This window comes from Macaca mulatta, chromosome 8 (genome assembly GCF_049350105.2).
Source record: "Macaca mulatta isolate MMU2019108-1 chromosome 8, T2T-MMU8v2.0, whole genome shotgun sequence".
NCBI lineage: Eukaryota > Metazoa > Chordata > Mammalia > Primates > Cercopithecidae > Macaca > Macaca mulatta.
The window spans coordinates 90,282,269-90,301,103 of record NC_133413.1 but is presented as its reverse complement, the minus strand read 5'-3'; the positions used below and the strand labels follow the sequence as shown (position 1 = coordinate 90,301,103).

At 44.6% G+C, this 18,835-nt stretch overlaps 1 protein-coding gene across 3 annotated transcripts; it reads left to right on the top strand.

The window, feature by feature from the left end:
- The first annotated feature begins 12,551 nt into the window (after positions 1 to 12,551).
- Positions 12,552 to 16,301, top strand: HEY1 (hes related family bHLH transcription factor with YRPW motif 1). Of its 3 annotated transcripts, none has more exons than XM_015145608.3 (5): positions 12,552 to 12,744; positions 13,020 to 13,095; positions 13,220 to 13,303; positions 13,579 to 13,660; positions 14,543 to 16,301. In XM_015145608.3, the coding sequence occupies exons 1-5, from the start codon at positions 12,656 to 12,658 to the stop codon at positions 15,124 to 15,126; spliced, it is 915 nt and encodes a 304-aa protein (XP_015001094.1). In that variant the 5' UTR covers positions 12,552 to 12,655; the 3' UTR covers positions 15,127 to 16,301. The 3 variants fall into 3 exon arrangements, with proteins under 3 accessions (XP_015001094.1, XP_001090360.2, XP_015001095.1); XM_001090360.5 differs by having other exon boundaries at positions 13,220 to 13,315; XM_015145609.3 differs by lacking the exons at positions 12,552 to 12,744; positions 13,020 to 13,095; positions 13,220 to 13,303; positions 13,579 to 13,660 and adding an exon at positions 13,681 to 14,106.
- Positions 16,302 to 18,835: the final 2,534 nt, after the last annotated feature.

Here is an 18,835-nt window from a genome sequence, read left to right as displayed (position 1 = left end):
AGCTGAATACTGTATAACTCATCATGATCTTTTGATGGATAGCCTTGAAGCCAAGCAACTCCTTTCCTCCTCAGTTGCTTTCTATTAGAGCCAGGTTTCTCCATCAGCAAAGACAGATGGTTTTCTATAGCAGTGATTCTCAATGTGTGGTCTCTGGGCCACCACCAGCAGCAGCGTCTCCTCCTCCAGGTGATTCTGATGGCTGCTACAAGTTGAGAACCAGTTTTAGAGCAAGAAAACTGGGAATGATTTTTGACTCACTACCTATCAGGGCAGTATTTTCTCCATCCAATAATATGCCAAGTATTGCTCAGTATGTTTTCATAATTCCTTTCCCTTATTCTTTCCATTCCTGAAGCCATAGGCTTAATCCAGGTTCATTCCTAGCAGATTCCCAACTCCAGGACTTTTTTCCTCTATGTGGGTATTCTTTTTATATCACCTCAACTATGTATGATGAACGTTCAAAGTCTCTTCCTTCTGTTTATAAACCTAACTAGATTGTCTTATTCCATTTCACATTCTTTGTCCTCATGGGCTTCATAATCACTTTCCAGCGGGCCATCCCACTCCTGCCCTGTTTTCTTATGAGGCTCCCTTCTCCTCAAGTATATGGCACAGACTACCACAACCCTCTCCTGCTTTCTCTCTGAACTCCATGAATGCTATAAATAAAGGTAATGGGAAAAATGTCAACAAAGTGCTCTTGGTCCATTGTACTGAAGTGTCTAATCCTGCACAATTCTTTCTTCAGTCATCATCTGTGAACATATTCTTTTTTTTAAGATGGAGTCTCACTCTGTCACCCAGGCTGGAGTGCAGTGGTGCAATCTTGGCTCACTGCAACCTCCACCTCCTGGGTTCAAGCGATTCTCCTGCCTCAGCCTCCTGAGTAGCTGGGACTACAGGTACACGCCACCAGGCCCAGCTAACTTTTATATATATATATTTTTAAGTAGAGACGGGATTTCACCATATTGGCCAGGCTGGTCTCGAACTCCTGACCTTGTGATCTGCCCGCCTCGGCCTCCCAAAGTGCTGGGATTACAGGCATGAGCCACCATGCCCAGCCTATGAACATATTCTTACTCTCTGTCTTGCACTAAAAAATGTGGGCCCCAGAGACCAGATTCCATGAGTAAACACATGAAAGAAGCAATATAAAAATTATTCCTGGAGATCAAGATGGAGAATCAGAGAGAAAATGCTGAAGAAGATGATACTATAATGTACTCTTGTTCAGTGTTCTCTAAGGTTTGTGATATGTGTATACATGTGGGCCCAAGAGTGTCTAATTCAAGAAGGCAGAGTATTTACAGTCTCCAATATATTGCCCGTGTTTAAAACATTAGCAACCATAAAGCAAGATCATGTGTTTTTGTGTGTACACGTGAAATTAAATCAATTCTAGTCAAATGTCAAGGAAAATAAAAACAAGCTCAGAAAGTGTTGCAAATGGGCAATAAATAGTACCAGGACAGTAAGATAAGTCTTTGTGTTTTAAACAAAAAATTTTAGAAGAAACAAAAGTGGTTTGAATTAAGTACTAAAAAAGTTTAACATGAACTGATAGCAGAGTAAAATTTTGGTTAGTGACCAATGTAAGGAATACCTATTAACATTTTCAGCTTTTTTAACACCAAAAAATATTAAACCAACTCTTAAAACTGGGTATCAAAATTATTTTACATATATTTTACAGAGAACAAAACTTTTAACTCAGAGCTGTGAATTCTCAGAAAACTATGCTTGAAGGTTCAGTAGTTTTGATAAATCTTTTCAAAGGCACTTTAAATATTATTGTGCTAATGAGCATGGACTGAGACAATAACATGTGATGGCACATATAAGCAAAGACATATCGAGCTGTCTTCAAAACGGAATATATCTTGCTTTTTAAAAATTAGGCCAGGTGTGGTGGCTCATACCTGTAATTCCAGCATTTTGGGAGGCTGAGGCTGGTGGATCACTTGAGACCAAGAGTTTGACCTGCCTGGGCCACATGGAAAGATCACTGCTTCACAAAAATTTAAAAATATTGGCTGGGCATGGTGACATGTACCTGTCGTCCTAGCTACTCTGGAGGCTGAGGTGGGAGGATCACTTGAGCCCAGCAGTTTGAGGTTATAGTGAGCTATGATTGCACTATTGCAGTGTGGCCTGGGCAACAGAGGGAAACCCTCTCCCCCATCCCAGCTCCCAAAAAAAGAGAAAGAGATTATGGCATGTATTTGAAAAATTCTACCAACTCATCTTTCTGTCTCTATTACTTTCTTTCCTCAGTGGAAACATACATTACTTTTATTCTATATACTATGTGTTATAATTACTAAATACGGTGTTACAAACATAAAACCCAAACAGCTAAATTATGGAAGTATTTTTATAGTGTTTTTAGGGGGTAAAAGAAAAGGTGATTCAAGCACACAGTCTACTGAGATTCAAGGAAGTGAATTGTGGTCTTCAGCGTGTACTCTGAGGGAGGATGAGCATGCAGCCCGTTGCACTTGGGAAAGTTGTTCACAGAGGGACAGTTGCAAGGCTGGTGAAAGGAAACCCCAGGAACAATGAACTCTGGGGATCTGGCTTGAGAGGTAGATGGGTTGAAAGCCTAAAGGGGTCCTAGGCTTATTTGTATTGGGCATTGGTGATAGGGTCGGTAGGGCCGGTTTTTCACAGTGGGAATTTCCAGCAGAGACAAACCACCCCTTCCTTTCACTGTCATTTGACAAGAAGCTCAAAAGGCACAAGAACAGGAAAGAAAATTACAGACTGAAAATGCAAGCTTCTCTTAAATGGAGATACTCACCAGAAATACCAAGCTCTTTGTCATTTACTTGGAAAGAAACTTGTCTTATTTCTTTAACTTATCATCTATAATGGATTTGAAAAAGAAAAGTCATTGAAAAATAGAAATATATATATTGCTCTAAAAATAGGGCTTTTTAAGTGGCAAAAATTTGTATTTTTTATTTTGCTCCTTCAGTTACTGGCAAGTAAAATAGAATACATTCTAAAAGCTGGGAACCAGAACACTTAGCTATAACAAAAATGCCTACTTACAAAGACACATTAAGATTTTATACAAGTTTTGAAGTAGGAATTGTCTTAGCTCAGGCTGCCATAACAAAATGCTATAGACTGTGTGGTTGAAACAATAGAAATTTATTTTCTCATAGGTCTGGAGGCTGGAGGTCCAAGATGAAGGTTCCAGCATGGCCAGGTTCTGGTGAGGGCTCTCCTTCTAGCTTGCAGATGGCTGCCTTCTCACTGTGTCCTCACATGGGGCAGAGAGGGAGAGAGAGAGGGAAAGGAAGACAGAGGGAGAGGGACGGAAAGATGGCACTGGAAGAGAATGAATTAACTCTCTGGTGTCTCTTCTTATAAGGGCACTAGTCCCACTGTAAAGACCCCAGCCTCATGGCCTCATCTAAACCTAATTATCTCCCAAAGGCCCCAACTCCAAATGCTATTACATTGGGGGTTAGTGCTTCAACACATTAATTTTGGGGTAACACAATTCAGGAATGATATCTAAACATGTTTCACTTCTTTCATGTCTTGTAACTAGAATGTTACCTGGCCCCACTAGCCTTTGACTACAAATGAGGTCACATTAATGCCTAAATTCCAATGATTCTTAACCCTTCCTGCCAGACTATAGGACTTTGGCCCCTTTCTAAGTTTTCAGCCCCGCCTGGGTAATGCCTCATTGATGTTCAATGCTGTTTGTCAATGACATCTTCAACTTGACGGCCTGTGCACTGCCTCTGTAGCTAAGTCCCAGTCATCACCATGTACCCTCAGAGTGCCATTTGGCAGTGTGTATGCACATGTGTGTGGGGGGCATGGGGTGGTGGCACAGAATTAACCTGTCCCAGTTCTCTGCAGCATACTGTCACCTGGGCGCTGATGTAACATTATTATTATTGCTATTTTTTACTAGAATTATCTCCCATATAAATAACTCCTTTGGCTTTTGGTCCTAAGCCTTTTCTCTAATGTGACTCAAAAATCTATCCTCTCAAGATAAAATATTTGCAAACTATGCGTCCAACAAGGAACTAATATCCAGAATTTACATGGAACTCAGCAACAACAACAAGAAGAAACAAATAACACTATTCAAAAGCAGGCAAGGGACATGAATAAACATTTTTCAAAGAAGACATCCAAATGCACAACAGGCATATGAAATAATGCTCAACATAACTAATGATCAAAGAAATGCAAATTGAAGCCACAATGAGATATCATCTTACACTAGTCAGAATGGCTATTATTAAAAAGTCAAAAAATAACAGATGTTGGTGAGGATATAAAGAAAAGAGAACTCATATGCTGTTGGTGGGAATGTAAGTTAGTACAACTATGGAAAACTCTATGGTGGTTGCGCAAAGAACTAAAAAGTAACGACCATTTGATCCAGCAATCCCACTATTAGGTATATATTCAGGAAAAGAAATCATTATATCAAAAGGATACCTGCACACATATATTTATCACAGCACTATTTACAATAGCAAAAATATGGAATCAACCTAAGTGTCCATCAATGGATGATTGAATTAAAAAATGTGGTATATATACAGAGTGAAATACTATTCATCCATAAAAAATGAAATCATGTCTTTTGCAGCAATAAGGATGGAACTGGAGGCCATTCTCTTTAAGTGAAACAACTCAGAAACAGAAAGTCAGATGCTTGTTCTCACTTATAAATGGGAGCTAAATAATGTGTACACATGGACAAAGGGTGTGGAATGATAGACATAGGAGGCTCAGAAGAGTAGGGGAACGGAAGGGGGATGGGTGATGAGAAACTACTTACTGGGTACAATGTACATTACTTGAGTGATGGATACACTAAAAGTCAAGACTTCACCACCACACAATATAGCCATGGAACAGAATTGCAGTTGTACCCCTTAAATTTATACACTTTAAAGAAAAGGGAAAAAAATCTGTTCCCTCAATTCTTTTCTCCCTCCTTTCTGCCCTGTGCTCCTGAATCAAAAGGTAAAAATATTAACAACAACAACAACAAAACCTTTTCAACTTAAAACCAAAGCTCCAGTGTGTATCAGTTCAGGCAAACAGATCACTTAGTGGATTAACAGCCCTCTAGTTTCAAAGACGTAGGTTCTGTGAATTCCAGTTTGGGGCTCACATGGAACTTCCTGCTATACTTTGAAGTTGCTTTTTTTTTTTTTTTTTGTTCTAGTGGTGCCAAAGGCATATACTTTAAACTTTAATAATTTAAAATCATTTTGGATTTATTTATAATAAATATCTAAGAACATAAAAAGTAGTAAATTATGAAATACTTGAAAACCAAATCCAAAGAAGTCGTATACCCCAACTGTTGCAGTATTATCTCAGCATCCAGACTACCTAGGAAATAAGCCTTTACTTCCACTAAATGCAACTTGGTACAAGGTCCAGAGAGTGATATTCCCCAGCTTGCTTTTGTGACACCGTAAGATTTATCTCATGTATATCTAGAGCTGTCTTGGATGTGTAAAAATAAAAACTAGTTAAATTATTTAGAGTATGAAAATATTCTGCAAATTACTATTTTAATTAGTTTAATTGAGAAAAGTATGCTGTATGTTAATGTTTGTATCATTTTAACTGAGAAAAGAATACACTGTAAATTATTCTTTGAGGAAAAGAGGGTGTCATGGAATCAAACCAACGGCAGAGATTCAGATACAACTTTGGGCAAATCTCTTACTTCCTTTTGCGTAGGTTTCCTTTTCTAAAACTGGAGAAAATAATACCTCCCTTTTCCTGGGTTGCTGTGAGAATTCAATCAGTTATATGTAAAGTTCTTAAAACTGTTCCTGGTATATGGTGCCATGAAGTGCTATGAAGGTGTTTGTTATTACAAGTATTTAAAAGGTATTACAAATTACTTTTAAGTAATTGGTCTCTTTGATTAATCAGCAAAGAACTTTCAGAAATAGAAAGTCAGATGCTTGCTCTCACTTACAAGTGGGAGCTAAATAATGTGCACACATGGACACAGAGTGTGGAATGATAGACATAGGAGACTCAGAAGGGTTAGGGGATGGGAGGGGAATGGGTGATGAGAAATTACTCAGCAAAAGTTATATTTCAGCACTTGACTTAGTAATAATTTGTATTAAGTTGGTTTTCACTTGTGATTAAATGTTTGTGGGTCAGTAGTCTTTAACCAAAAACAAAATGCATCCACCCTTATACTATGACAACTTCCCAAAGTGTGTTCCTTGATATGCCATTTCAATGGAATATTAGCACATTATATATATATATATAAAAAAAAGATGCTGTAAGTGGCGAGTTTGGGAAGTGCTGGGTTAGACAAATGTAAATAAGGCTTCTTTACTAAGAATGTCTCTGAGCTTTTCATGCTGTAATGTGCACTGAGATCTTACAGGTAGTTTTCCAAATGTATTTGGAAACAGATTCTTTTATTTACAAAGCATCTTGAGAAATTAATGTTCTGTGAAATGTATGTTGGTATTTTAAATATATATATATATATATTTTTTTTAAAGATGGAGTTGCTCATTGTGAAGGAATTCACTGGTGGGCACAAGAGGCTCAGGAAGGCTCAGGGGAGAAGGCCAGGAGTTCCAAGCTTGATGGTCCAGCAAGGCTCAGGAAGAAGCATCCCGTATTCTTATCATCATCATCATCGCCATAACTTAAAAGCATAAGGCATAACATTTGTTTGGCACTTGAAAAAAATGCTTTGTCTCATTTTGTCTTTTGAAAAGCAAAATGAACGCTGAGCTATTATTTTATAGATGAGGAAACTGAGGTTCAGAGGGTAAAGGTGTGGTGACAAGCTCAAGGTCACACAGCTAATAAAGAGTGACTTGAACCCAGGCAGGTGACTTGAAATCCCTTTTTCCACTGTACCATACCACTGCCTGTTAGGGTTCCAATTAAACAATTCCTTCAAGGCAAACACCAAGGCACCTCACATCTGACCTCAATTAGGAAAGCTAATAGTGGAAGTGCAGTTTTGCATAGCATGACATGCCACAAAGCAATCTGGTATTTGAGATGCTGCATCTAGAGAAAGCAGCAAGCATCAGGAACAAAGGAAAACTGGCACTTAGTCAAAATTCCTTGTGTTCTCATGAAGGAGCCACCTCTAAACACCATGAGTACACTCCTCACTTATACATGTATTTATAGCACTACATGCTCAGGAGATGTTTCTTAGATTCAAAAAGCACAACTTTCACTAATAATGAATAGCAGATGCTTATATTACTCAAAATAATCTAGTGCTCTTAACAAGAAGCACTGTTTCCTTCTCCTGATGTTAAAAGGATATTACTTTCTAGAGACTCTTTTAACATATCCAATTGGTACATAATTATTTATACTGCCTTTCAACCTCATTAGATGTATAACAAAGAGTATCAGAAGAAAACATAGAAGTAACTTAGTGCTCAGAGTTTATATGCTCATGTGCAGAGCAGGTATATTAAAAGTCAATAATAACAGATGTTGTTTATTGGGTGCTAACTAGTGGCCAAGTATTGTTGTAAAGTGCTTCATATAATTGGTCATATTTAATTTGTGACACTGGAAAGTAACTATTATTGATATCACCATTTTTTGTGTGTGTGTGAGATGGAGTCTCGCTCTGTTGCCCAGGCTGGAGTGCAGTGGTGTGATCTTGGCTCACTGCAACCTCCGCCTCCCAGGTTCAAGCAACTCCCCTACCTCAGCCTCCCGAGTAGCTGAGATTACAGGTGTGCGCCACCATGCCCGGCTAATTTTTGTATTTTTAGTAGATAAAAATATCTACTAAATTTCACCATATTGGTCAGGCTGGTCTTGAACTCCTGACCTCGTGATTCAACCACCTCGGCCTCCCAAAGTACTGGGATTACAGGCGTGAGCCACTGTGCCCAGCCAATATCACCATTTTACAGATAAGATTATTGAGGCTTAAATGTCATGTAGCTAAGAACTTGTGAGCAGCTTGATAGAGATTGTGGCTTTTCAGCCTGATTGCTCTAGGCCTGGCTCAGTGCCCAGCACAGACTAGGGGCTTTATACAAGTTTGTCAAGCAAGTACATAAGCAAGCAAGCCCTAAAGGTTTCAGCTAGCCACTGGCTGGCTTTACCTAAAGTTGTTTTGACAAAGACCTTTGCCTCAGAATGGATACAGCAATTAGACTAAGAGGTTAGAGAGAGAGGCAGCCCCTTCTTTCTCAGAGCTGCAGGTGTAGCCTTTGGTCCTCCTGAGCACCATGGCCCATGCCTGTTCAACTGAGATCACCTGCACCCGCCAGCAAACTGACAGAGACAGGGCCTCATGAAGGGTATCCAAGTAGGGACCTCCACAGTGGCCAAAGCTCTCATGAATGAATAATTGACAATATGGCGTTTCCTCCAGGGCAGTCTCACACACAGCTACTGCTTGCACCCCTTCCAACAAGCTGACCACCCTAAGCCTCGTTCACAGAGAAACGCTGCAGCTGGAGTTTGAGGATGAGCTGTTTCTTCCTGGAGGTTCTACCACTTTTCCTCTGGGGAGGCCTCCACCTGGGCCTGGCCTTGCGAGTGAATTCCTAAATCTGGAGTAGTGTCTCTCTCTTCCAGGACATCTGGAGTATCTCTTCGGCAAGGGAATGCAGATAAAAGCAGCCTGCAGAGTGGTAAGTTAAGTAACTGAACCCAGACTCTACAAACCAGGCAAGAAAATGGGCCTTTGAGTGAAATAAAAAAGGGTGATTCTTCAGGACAGATGAATTATAAAAGGCAACACTTGCCCACTTCCCCACCCTCAAATGGTAAAAAGGTCCTTTTCTTGAGGGGCCAGGCCTGGGCAGTCCCATGTAAGCTTCAGAATGGGTCAATTTGCAGGAGGTACCTTGCATTCAGGGTAGCAAAGACGTTAAAAGTCGTTCTTTGCTCAAAGCCTCCAGGGGTAAATCCCCTCTACATAGCAGATAGGAGAAAATTGGGCCTGGTGCCCTCAGTGTAACTCTCTCCTCTGATCCTACCACTCATGGGAGGGGTCTCCACCCCTTCCTTCCTGGTTATTACTGAACCACCTAGTTCACCTCTTCTTGATCTTAAGTCCCTTCCAAACACAGAACAGGCCTTCCCAGACCTCATAAAGAATCCTCACCCCCTTGTTTTTCCTTACCAAGGAGTGCTTCTAAGCATTGGAGCATCCATAACTATTTTATTGTGTATTCTCTGTCTTCTCCCTAGGATGTGAGTTCTAGGAGTGCAGGCTGGATGACTTTTGGGTCACCTTTGTATTTTCAGGCCCTAGCACAGCACATGGCACATAGAAGAATACGTATTTATTGGAAGCATTGAAAAATCAGAGTCAAAGTTAAGAAGCAGGACAACCTCATTTTTAATTTTTTTAGAGACAGTCTCCTTTTGTTACCCAGGCTGGAGTGCTGTGGCATGATCATAGCTCATTGTAGCTTCAACCTCCTGGGCTCAAGCCTCAGCCTCCAGAGTAACTAGGACACTGGCCACCATGCCCGGTTAATTTTTAAATTTTTTCTAGAGATGGGGATCTTGCCGTGTTGCCCAGTCTGGCCTGGCACTCCTGGCCTCACGCAAAACTCCCACCTCAGCTCCCTAAGAAGTTAGGACTATAGGTGCATGCCATGCCTGGGTAATTTTTAATTTTCTTTTTTAAGAAATAGGGGTCTTGCTATGTTGCCCAGGCTGATCTGGAGCTCCTGGACTCAAGCAATCCTCCTGCCTGGGCTCTCAAAGTGTTAGGATTACAGGTGTGAGCCACTGCGCCTGGCCACAGAGAACCTCCTTTTTGACAGAAAAGTAATCATGAACATGTGAGCAATATTTCATTTGGATGCCAGTGTAGAGTTAAGCATCCCTAACCCCACCTGGTCTCATCTCACTCAACATCTGCAGCTTGTCTATGCCTCTCCACAGCAGCAGAAATGGGCCAAAGCAGGAAAGGCTGACTCACTGTAGGTGCCAGAGGCAGGGAAAATTTAGAGCCAGAGGGGAAGTAGACACACTGGTTCTGGGGAAGGGTGGCCTGTCCCTTTGGGGAAATAAACTGAAGGTCAGAGGGACTTCTGGAAAGCAGAGGAGAGCAGGTGGGGTGGTTTCCTATGCCTGAACCATCAGGTTCTGGGAGGGAAGAGGCAGGGAGCAGTGATGGATGCCCTGGACTGAAGACTGGGAGGGCCAGGAAGGAGCCTTAAAATTTGCACTTCCAGAGAGAAAGCCGGGTGGTGGGATTGACCTTGGACTGACAACTGACAGGCAGCATGTGGTGGAGTTTCAGGAAGCCAGAGGTCTGGGGTGCCAGCAACAACAAACCCAGGATGGCTGATGGAAGGGCCCAGCCTAGACAGGGAAGCAGAGGGGCTGCATGGAAGGGCTGAGGGCTGGAGGTGATGTGAAGTAGTATAAGCTTCAGTGGGAGCCAGGAGGTTGTATTTCCAGTGTGTGTGGAGGGGTGGAGGGGTGGGGGTACCCAGAGGGGAACTATGGATTAGGCCCAGGCCGGCCATTCAGAGTGCTTGGCATCCAGGGTGTGTTAAGATGGCATTGAGGCCGGGTGCGGTGGCTCACGCCTGTAATCCCAGTACTTTGGGAGGCCAAGGCAGGCGGATCACCTGTGGTCAGGAGTTTGAGACCAGTCTGGCCAACATGGTGAAACTTCGTCTCTACTAAAATTACCAAAAACAATTAGCTGAGCATGGTGGCCCGCGTCTGTAATCCCAGCTTCTGGGGAGGCTGAGGCAGGAGAATCGCTTGAATCGCTTGCAGTGAGCCGAGATCGCAGCACTGCACTCCAGCCTGGGAGACAGAGCGAGACTCTATCTCAGAAAAAGGAACAGAGAAAAAGAGAAAGAAAGAGAGAGACAGAGAGAGAGAGGGAGGGGGGGGGGAGAGAGAGAGAGAGAGAAAGAAAGAAAAGAAAAGAAAGAAAGAAAGAAAGATGGCATTGAGATCAATAAGGAAGTCTAGAAACCAGGAAGCATTTTGCAAAGAGAAAAGCCTTTTGTTATCCTCACCGGTAGGTACTAAGCTTTCCCTCACAGACAGGACTACAACCTCCAGAGTGGATCTGAGACGAATGCGAATTGCTCTGCACGTTTGTAAGGGACAGAAGACCGGATTTTCAAATTTAAAACAACCATTCTGTTTCTGGAATCAGAAATCAGTTTCGAGATTTACAACTGTATTTAAAAAAAATCTGTCTTCTTGGTGGACTCGGGGGCGACTTCACGTAGCAGCCAGTACACGCCACGTCAAGCCACCGAAGCCAGAGGTGTGTGTCTGGGGCCAGAGACGTGCATTCCTTCAGCAAGGCCGGCCTCAGACGCAAACGCCAGCACCGCCACCCTGTCGCCCGCTGAGAGGATCTGGCCGCCAAAGCCGGGGGGTGGGGGTGGGGTGGGGAGGTGTGCAGAGACAACAAAAAACCCCAGCATAATGATTATCCCCAGAGACCGTTGGATTTTTTTTTCCCCCCCAAGTCAGCCGAGAAAACAAGTGCTCCACTTCCCCGGAAATGAGATGCACAGGGGTATTCATTCCATCCCGCGGCTGGGAAGCCCCTGCGGAAACGAGTCTGGCTGCATGTGCGGCCTCGGTTCCAGAAATCCAAAAAGAGCGTTCCCTGAGCCCACAGCTTGCTCCTCCATGTGACCGCCCCTGGACTGGTGGCCACTGTGGACGCGCCCGGCGCCCCTTTCCCCGCGGGATCCGCGGAGCCGCAGGCGCGCGGCCTGGCCAGGTGCACCCGGCACAGCCCCGCCAACAGCGCGCGCCTCCAGCCGCCGGGAACTGGCGGCCACGCGGGCGAGATTTACGGTGGCGCTAGGCGGCGGCTTCCGAGGCCGGCCGGCGCCCAGGCTCCGATTACAGGTTCACACTGGGGGCCCGGCCCGCAGCCGCCCAGCCCCCGCCGGCGCGCCCTCGCGCGGCCCGGCTCCCCGCCTGCCCATTCTTCTCCATTCATGCGGACGCCCAGCGCCGCCGCCGCCGCCAGCGCGGCAGCCGCCGTCGCCGTCGCCGGCCGCCCGGATTGGCTGGCGGCCGCGGCGCCGGCACTTTCCCACGGCCCGCGGCGCGTGCGGCTCACCGGAGGCGCTGCAGGCGCGGCCCTGGCGCGCGGCCAGGCCAATCGGGGCGCGCGGGGCGCGCGGGGCGGGGAGGGGCCGCGGCCGCCGGCGGGCTTGTGTCCCGGCCCGGCCTCCCGCACCTCCTCCTTCCCCTGAGTGCAGGCCGGGCAGAGCCCCCGCGGAGCCGACGCACCGCCGCCGGGCAGGGGAGGGCGCGGAGGGCGGGGGCGCGGTCCGCTCGCGCCCTCGGCCTCGCTCCCGCCCCTCCCCGGAGCGGCTGCCAGTCAGCGGCGAAGAAACCGGATTGGCTGGGGGGCGGCTGTTGCCCTGGAGCTGCCGCCCCGCCTCTCCGCCCCCTCGCCCGCCTTCTCCGCTCCCCCGCCCTCCCCAGGGCCCTGGGAAGGGGCTCAGCGTGGGAAAGGATGGTTGAGTTTTAACCAGAGGCAAAGCGTGAGCGGGATCAGTGTGTGCTGAACGCGAGCAGCCGAGCGCGGAGACGTGCCGCTGTAGTTAACTCCTCCCTGCCTGCCGCGCCGACCCTCCCCTGGATCCTCCGGGCAGCCAGCATGAAGCGAGCTCACCCCGAGTACAGCTCCTCGGACAGCGAGCTGGACGAGACCATCGAGGTGGAGAAGGAGAGTGCGGACGAGAATGGGTGAGCTGGCGGCGGCGGAGCGGAGCCAGAGCGGGAGGCGAGTGCAGGCCCGCCGCGGTGACAGCGGGCGGGGACCCTTGGCGCGCCGGTGCTCTGCGCTGACCTCCGCGCGTCGCGGGCTGCCGGCAGCCCGCGGCCAGGGAACCCCTGGGTGCCTTCCAGCCCAAGTGGCAAAAAAGTCTGAGTGCGGGGAGGGTGTGGGGGGCGACCTCTCAGGTCACCTCTCCTCGTTTAACGGCGATTTCAGTTTTTGTTTGTGCTTTTTCTCTTTTCAGAAACTTGAGTTCAGCTCTAGGTTCCATGTCCCCAACTACGTCTTCCCAGATTTTGGCCAGAAAAAGACGGAGAGGAGTGAGTCTCTTTATAATCTCGTTTTATTTTTGTTATTAATTAACGGAAATAACCACCTTTTTTTATATTTGAAATTTACAGTCGTAATGGTAATACCTTTCTTTGTTTTGCTTGCCTTCTGCAGATAATTGAGAAGCGCCGACGAGACCGGATCAATAACAGTTTGTCTGAGCTGAGAAGGCTGGTACCCAGTGCTTTTGAGAAGCAGGTAATGGAGCAAGTAGGTAAAGCTCTCAGCGTCGCTGTCCGCACCTTCTGAATCTTCCCTCCATTAATCTCATCCGCCTTGGAAAATAGCTGTGTTGCTTGTGCCTAGATGAATTCGTACAGATGCCAGCGTATTTTGTGAGGACAACTGATTTTTCTTTAGTCCATACTTTACGCTTTACAAAGCATATATCTTTGTATGTATGTTTGCATATTTTAAGTTGTTCCCCAAAGGAACTTGTGCCAAATCAATCTTTTTGCCATTCTCATCTTTAGGGATCTGCTAAGCTAGAAAAAGCCGAAATCCTGCAGATGACCGTGGATCACCTGAAAATGCTGCATACGGCAGGAGGGAAAGGTACATCTCCTAGACCTAGTGGGGGCTCTGAGTGGTTGGCATAGAGTGAGCAGCGACTGAAGGCCAGGATTGGTGCAGTAGCTGCCTGATTTTTCTTTGGGGGTGGGGAGACAACAGTGTGTGGTGTGTGCAGTTCCCTGTCAGTACATTTTCAAATGCACATAGAATCTTCTCCAGTGAATTCACCACCCCAACTCTCTGCAGATTGAACTAGTGCATCTTTTGGAAAATACCTATTACCTGTGAGGTCTTCAGAAGTTGTGACAGCCCTGATTCAGATCAGGTAGCTCTCACATTTGTCCATTGCTATTTTGAGAAAAAGCATTTAAAAACAATATGTGGTCTTATTTTGGTATATGGGATTTTAAAAAAAAAGGGCTGCCACATGCCTCTTGAGGAAAGAAATGTATTGCGGTTAAGTAGAGGAAACCTAACAGGAGACCAAGGTCTGTGTGTCTGTCTCCAGCAGGAAAATGCTTTACTGAGGTCCAAGTGCCTAAAAGCTCCACGATGATAACTTACATCTGTGTGTCTAATGAATTTCACTGCTCTGTGGTTTCTCTGTCCTTGATGTATTTTTTGTTGTTGTTGAGGGAAAACATGAAAGGAATGAGCATAGTTTCATCTGCTGGTAGGGTATAATTCCAATTTCTGCTCTGCAGCTTCTAATTGGGCTTTGAACTTGCATTAGCAAACACATTCTGCTTATGTTGATTAATGCAAAGATTTTGGTCGACTCCAAAATATTTAGACTTTCGGAAGAACCCTTGACTGTCGTGTTTTAAGGGATGCAGGTATCTGCCAGGAAGGGCTGTCTCTGGGACTGAAGAAATGCGGGAATCGGGCAAAGCCCTGAGATTTTTCTTTTGTTCTTTTCCTTAGGCTACTTTGATGCGCACGCCCTTGCTATGGACTATCGGAGTTTGGGATTTCGGGAATGCCTGGCAGAAGTTGCCCGTTATCTGAGCATCATTGAAGGACTAGATGCCTCTGACCCGCTTCGAGTTCGACTGGTCTCACATCTCAACAACTACGCCTCCCAGCGGGAAGCCGCGAGCGGCGCCCACGCGGGCCTCGGACACATTCCCTGGGGGACTGCCTTTGGACATCACCCGCACATCGCTCACCCGCTGTTACTGCCCCAGAACGGCCACGGCAACGCAGCCACCACGGCCTCACCCACGGAACCGCACCACCAGGGCAGGCTGGGCTCAGCACATCCGGAGGCGCCTGCTTTGCGAGCGCCCCCTAGCGGCAGCCTCGGACCGGTGCTCCCTGTGGTCACCTCCGCCTCCAAACTGTCGCCGCCTCTGCTCTCCTCAGTGGCCTCCCTGTCGGCCTTCCCCTTCTCTTTCGGCTCCTTCCACTTACTGTCTCCCAATGCATTGAGCCCTTCAGCACCCACGCAGGCTGCAAACCTTGGCAAGCCCTATAGACCTTGGGGGACGGAGATTGGAGCTTTTTAAAGAACTGATGTAGAATGAGGGAGGGGAAAGTTTAAAATCCCAGCTGGGCTGGACTGTTGCCAACATCACCTTAAAGTCGTCAGTAAAAGTAAAAAGGAAAAAGGTACACTTTCAGATAAATTTTTTTTAAAGACTAAAGGTTTGTTGGTTTACTTTTTTCTTTTTTAATGTTTTTTTCATCATGTCATGTATTAGCAGTTTTTAAAAACTAGTTGTTAAATTTTGTTCAAGACATTAAATTGAAATAGTGAGTATAAGCCAACACTTTGTGATAGGTTTGTACTGTGCCTAATTTACTTTGTAAACCAGAATGATTCCGTTTTTGCCCCAAAATTTGGGGAATCTTAACATTTAGTATTTTTGGTCTGTTTTTCTCCTTGTATAGTTATGGTCTGTTTTTAGAATTAATTTTCCAAACCACTATGCTTAATGTTAACATGATTCTGTTTGTTAATATTTTGACAGATTAAGGTGTTGTATAAATAATATTCTTTTGGGGGGAAGGGAACTATATTGAATTTTATATTTCTGAACAAAGCGTTGACAAATCAGATGATCAGCTTTATCCAAGAAAGAAGACTAGTAAATTCTCTGCTTCCTATAGCAGAAAGGTGAATGTACAAACTATTCGTGGCCCTGAATCCATCTGACCAGCTGCTGGTGTCTGCCAGGACTGGCAGTTCTGATTTAGTTAGGAGAGAGCCGCTGATAGGTTAGGTCTCATTTGGAGTGTTGGTGGAAAGGAAACTGAAGGTAATTGAATAGAATACGCCTGCATTTACCAGCCCCAGCAATGCAATGAATTTTTAATCACACGGATCTCAAATTCACAAATGTTAACATGGATAAGTGATCATGGTGTGCAAGTGGTCAATTGAGTAGTACAGTGGAACCTGTTAAATGCATAACCTAATTTTCCTGGAACTGCCATGTTTTCTTTTAACTGGAAATTTTTATGTGAGTTTTCCTTTTGGTGCATGGAACTGTGGTTGCCAAGGTATTTAAAAGGGCTTTCCTGCCTCCTTCTCTTTGATTTATTTAATTTGATTTGGACTATAAAATATCATTTTTCAGGTTTATTCTTTTAGCAGGTGTAGTTAAACGACCTCCACTGAACTGGGTTTGACCTCTGTTGTACTGATGTGTCGTGACTAAATAAAAAAGAAAGAACAAAGTATTCTGTGGTGTATGTCTTACATACCTTGGCCTTTCCCCCTCTTGGCTAAGAAAAGATAAACTTTCCTTGGTTTTCATTTTGCCTGATTGGTTTGTATGTTTACCAGTTTCATTATTCTTGGACTTCTAAACTGTGAATTCGTGCCATTGAATAAGGTGACTTCATTACAATGCAGAGCTTTGCCCTGCCTCCCACAAGGGGACATAGCCCTTTTGCTCTTACGTCAGATGATCTGGCCCTAAACTGGCCATCTGTGGATTAGGAAAGCTGAAATCAGACTGAGACTTACAGGGGTGGAAAGGAGCCTGGGTGAAATATTGTAAAACCGTGTTGACTATTTGACAAATATTTACTCAGAGTACCTACTGCGTGCTCATTTCTATGCGAGAGGATGGAAATTTCTTTCTTTTATTTATTTTTTTAAATGGCAAAACAAGAAGACCCAAATGTTGCTATCCCTGAGACCCTGTGCAGGGTCTTGGGAATCTGTGGTCTGATGAGCAGTGTCAGGCTGTCATTCTGCACCTGCACAGCTCCAGGAGTCTTCACTGGTCTTATTTCCAAGGAATTTAACTCTTTAGTTGCACTGGACTCCTGAGCTGTGTAGTGAGGAAGCTGACATATGCTTTAGGTTAGAACAAAACACTGCCAGCATGGAGGACATATTCAGGGCCCCAGGGGAGAGGAGTGTCTTCCCATTGCCTTAAAAGTAGCCCTCTGCCAATTAAGGAGTGTTCCTAAGGAGTTCGCCTTGATCCTGAGGGCCGTGGGGAGGAGAAGGAGAAAACTCATGCTGGCAGATGATGAAATAAAGCCTTCCTTTTCTTTGCCCAAACATGGAGCTCCTCCTCCCATCTGGTGAAAAAACACAGTCAAAAGGCAAAGAGAAGTTTGGACTTTGAATTTGAGCATCGACTTCTGTGTCCCTGTGAAGGGATGGGAGACTGTGGCATTTTTGTGATTGTGGGTTTCCAATCCCTTCAAAGCTTTCTCTGCATGGCCTCAGACGTTGATCCCTCTGGTGATGCACAGCTCTGCTCTCAGCATTGCCTGTGCCACGCAGACACTCTTTCTGTCATAAGGCTGTGATGGAAAGTGTTATGCTAATTTCTGCCAAGTGTCAGTTTAATTTTAGCAACCGCAATTTCCAATGACATTACAGCATTACTGAACAGCATTGTACTTCGACTATCTCTTACTGTTACATAGGTTTAGATGGCTGCTAATGTGGTAAGAAGTGAAGCCTCTTGTTTGCTGGCTATGCTGAAAGAGCTGTGGGACTGTAAAACATGTAGCATGTTCCACTTGTCTCATCAATGATAGCTATATCTGGTTAGTACTTTTTTCTTTTAGCGGGAGGCCTGGCAGATCATTTCCAGATCACATACTTTTCCATGGAAATATTCTGGTTTCTTTTCAAGCCCTTTCAAGGTGAAAAGTATCTGAGGATGGTGCAGGTGGAGTGTGAGCTTCCTAGGAAGCAGGATGGAGTATGACTACGTACCAATAGTGTATAGAAAAATTAATCTAGGAAAACTGACATTTCTATTTGGAATTGATGCAACAAGGAAAAAATAACACCAGGGTTATCAGGGCCAGCATATTTTTTGTATTATATGTACATTTATAATGCATCTACCAGTGTAAACAAAATTTTTTCAGAGAATGCATAAGTTTACCTTATAAGGAAAATAAATAATTGGTTATAAAGAATCTTGAAGGGCCTCAATAACTACTGATTTATTTTCATGTAATGTATTACCGTGAATTAATATGATGAAGTAGATAGATGGGCAGAATTCTTGTATGTAAAAAAGCCTCTAAAAATCCAAGAAATAATTGTTTCCAATTTATTCAGTCTAGTTAAATTAGGATGTGATTTTTATCCAGGTTTTCATTGCTCTACTCTGTGACTCACAAAAATCATGATATTTTAAATATAGATTACTTAAATTTGAAATCCCTCAGGAAATGTTTTATCTCCTAGTTATACTTTTCCCCAGTCCTTCCCATCTATACCAGTATCATAGCTTTGATGCCTTCATTAGTTTCTAGTGATGATTTATAATTAAAATCACTTCAGAGCTAATATCATCTGAGATACTGCTTCAAATGTGGCCCAATTTCATTCACAACTGGAGTCCCAGGGAATGAGAGCATCTTGGAAAGGGGACCAGAATCTTGGCTCCTACTTTTATCTAATTGGGTGACACTGGATAAGTCATTATGATTCTCTGAACCCCACTTTCCTCATCTGTCAAATAAAGTGGCTGGACTGGGTGAGGGTCCCAGGTGCATGTGACAGGGACAGGCACTACCGGGGAGGAATGCAGTGGTATCAGGTGAGTGATGACCCAGGGAGGACATCACATGTTCCTAGCACCCATTCTGTCTCCAAGTCTGGCTGAAGGGTCTCGCCAATTGTTCTTATGCAGAAATTTTAGTCCAGCGTTAGCAGATCTCTCAAGTTTCCAAGGGCGTCTCCAAATTTGAATTTTTTATGTGAAATTTTCCAATTTTTATTGGTGGGTC

Bases quoted from the DNA above. Each gene is read 5' to 3' on its own strand.
- HEY1 (XM_001090360.5), top strand. From the start codon at position 12,656: ATGAAGCGAGCTCACCCCGAGTACAGCTCCTCGGACAGCGAGCTGGAC. The intron at 12,745-13,019 runs GTGAGCTGGCGG...TTCTCTTTTCAG, and splicing joins GAGAGTGCGGACGAGAATGG to AAACTTGAGTTCAGCTCTAG. The intron at 13,096-13,219 runs GTGAGTCTCTTT...TGCCTTCTGCAG, and splicing joins CCAGAAAAAGACGGAGAGGA to ATAATTGAGAAGCGCCGACG.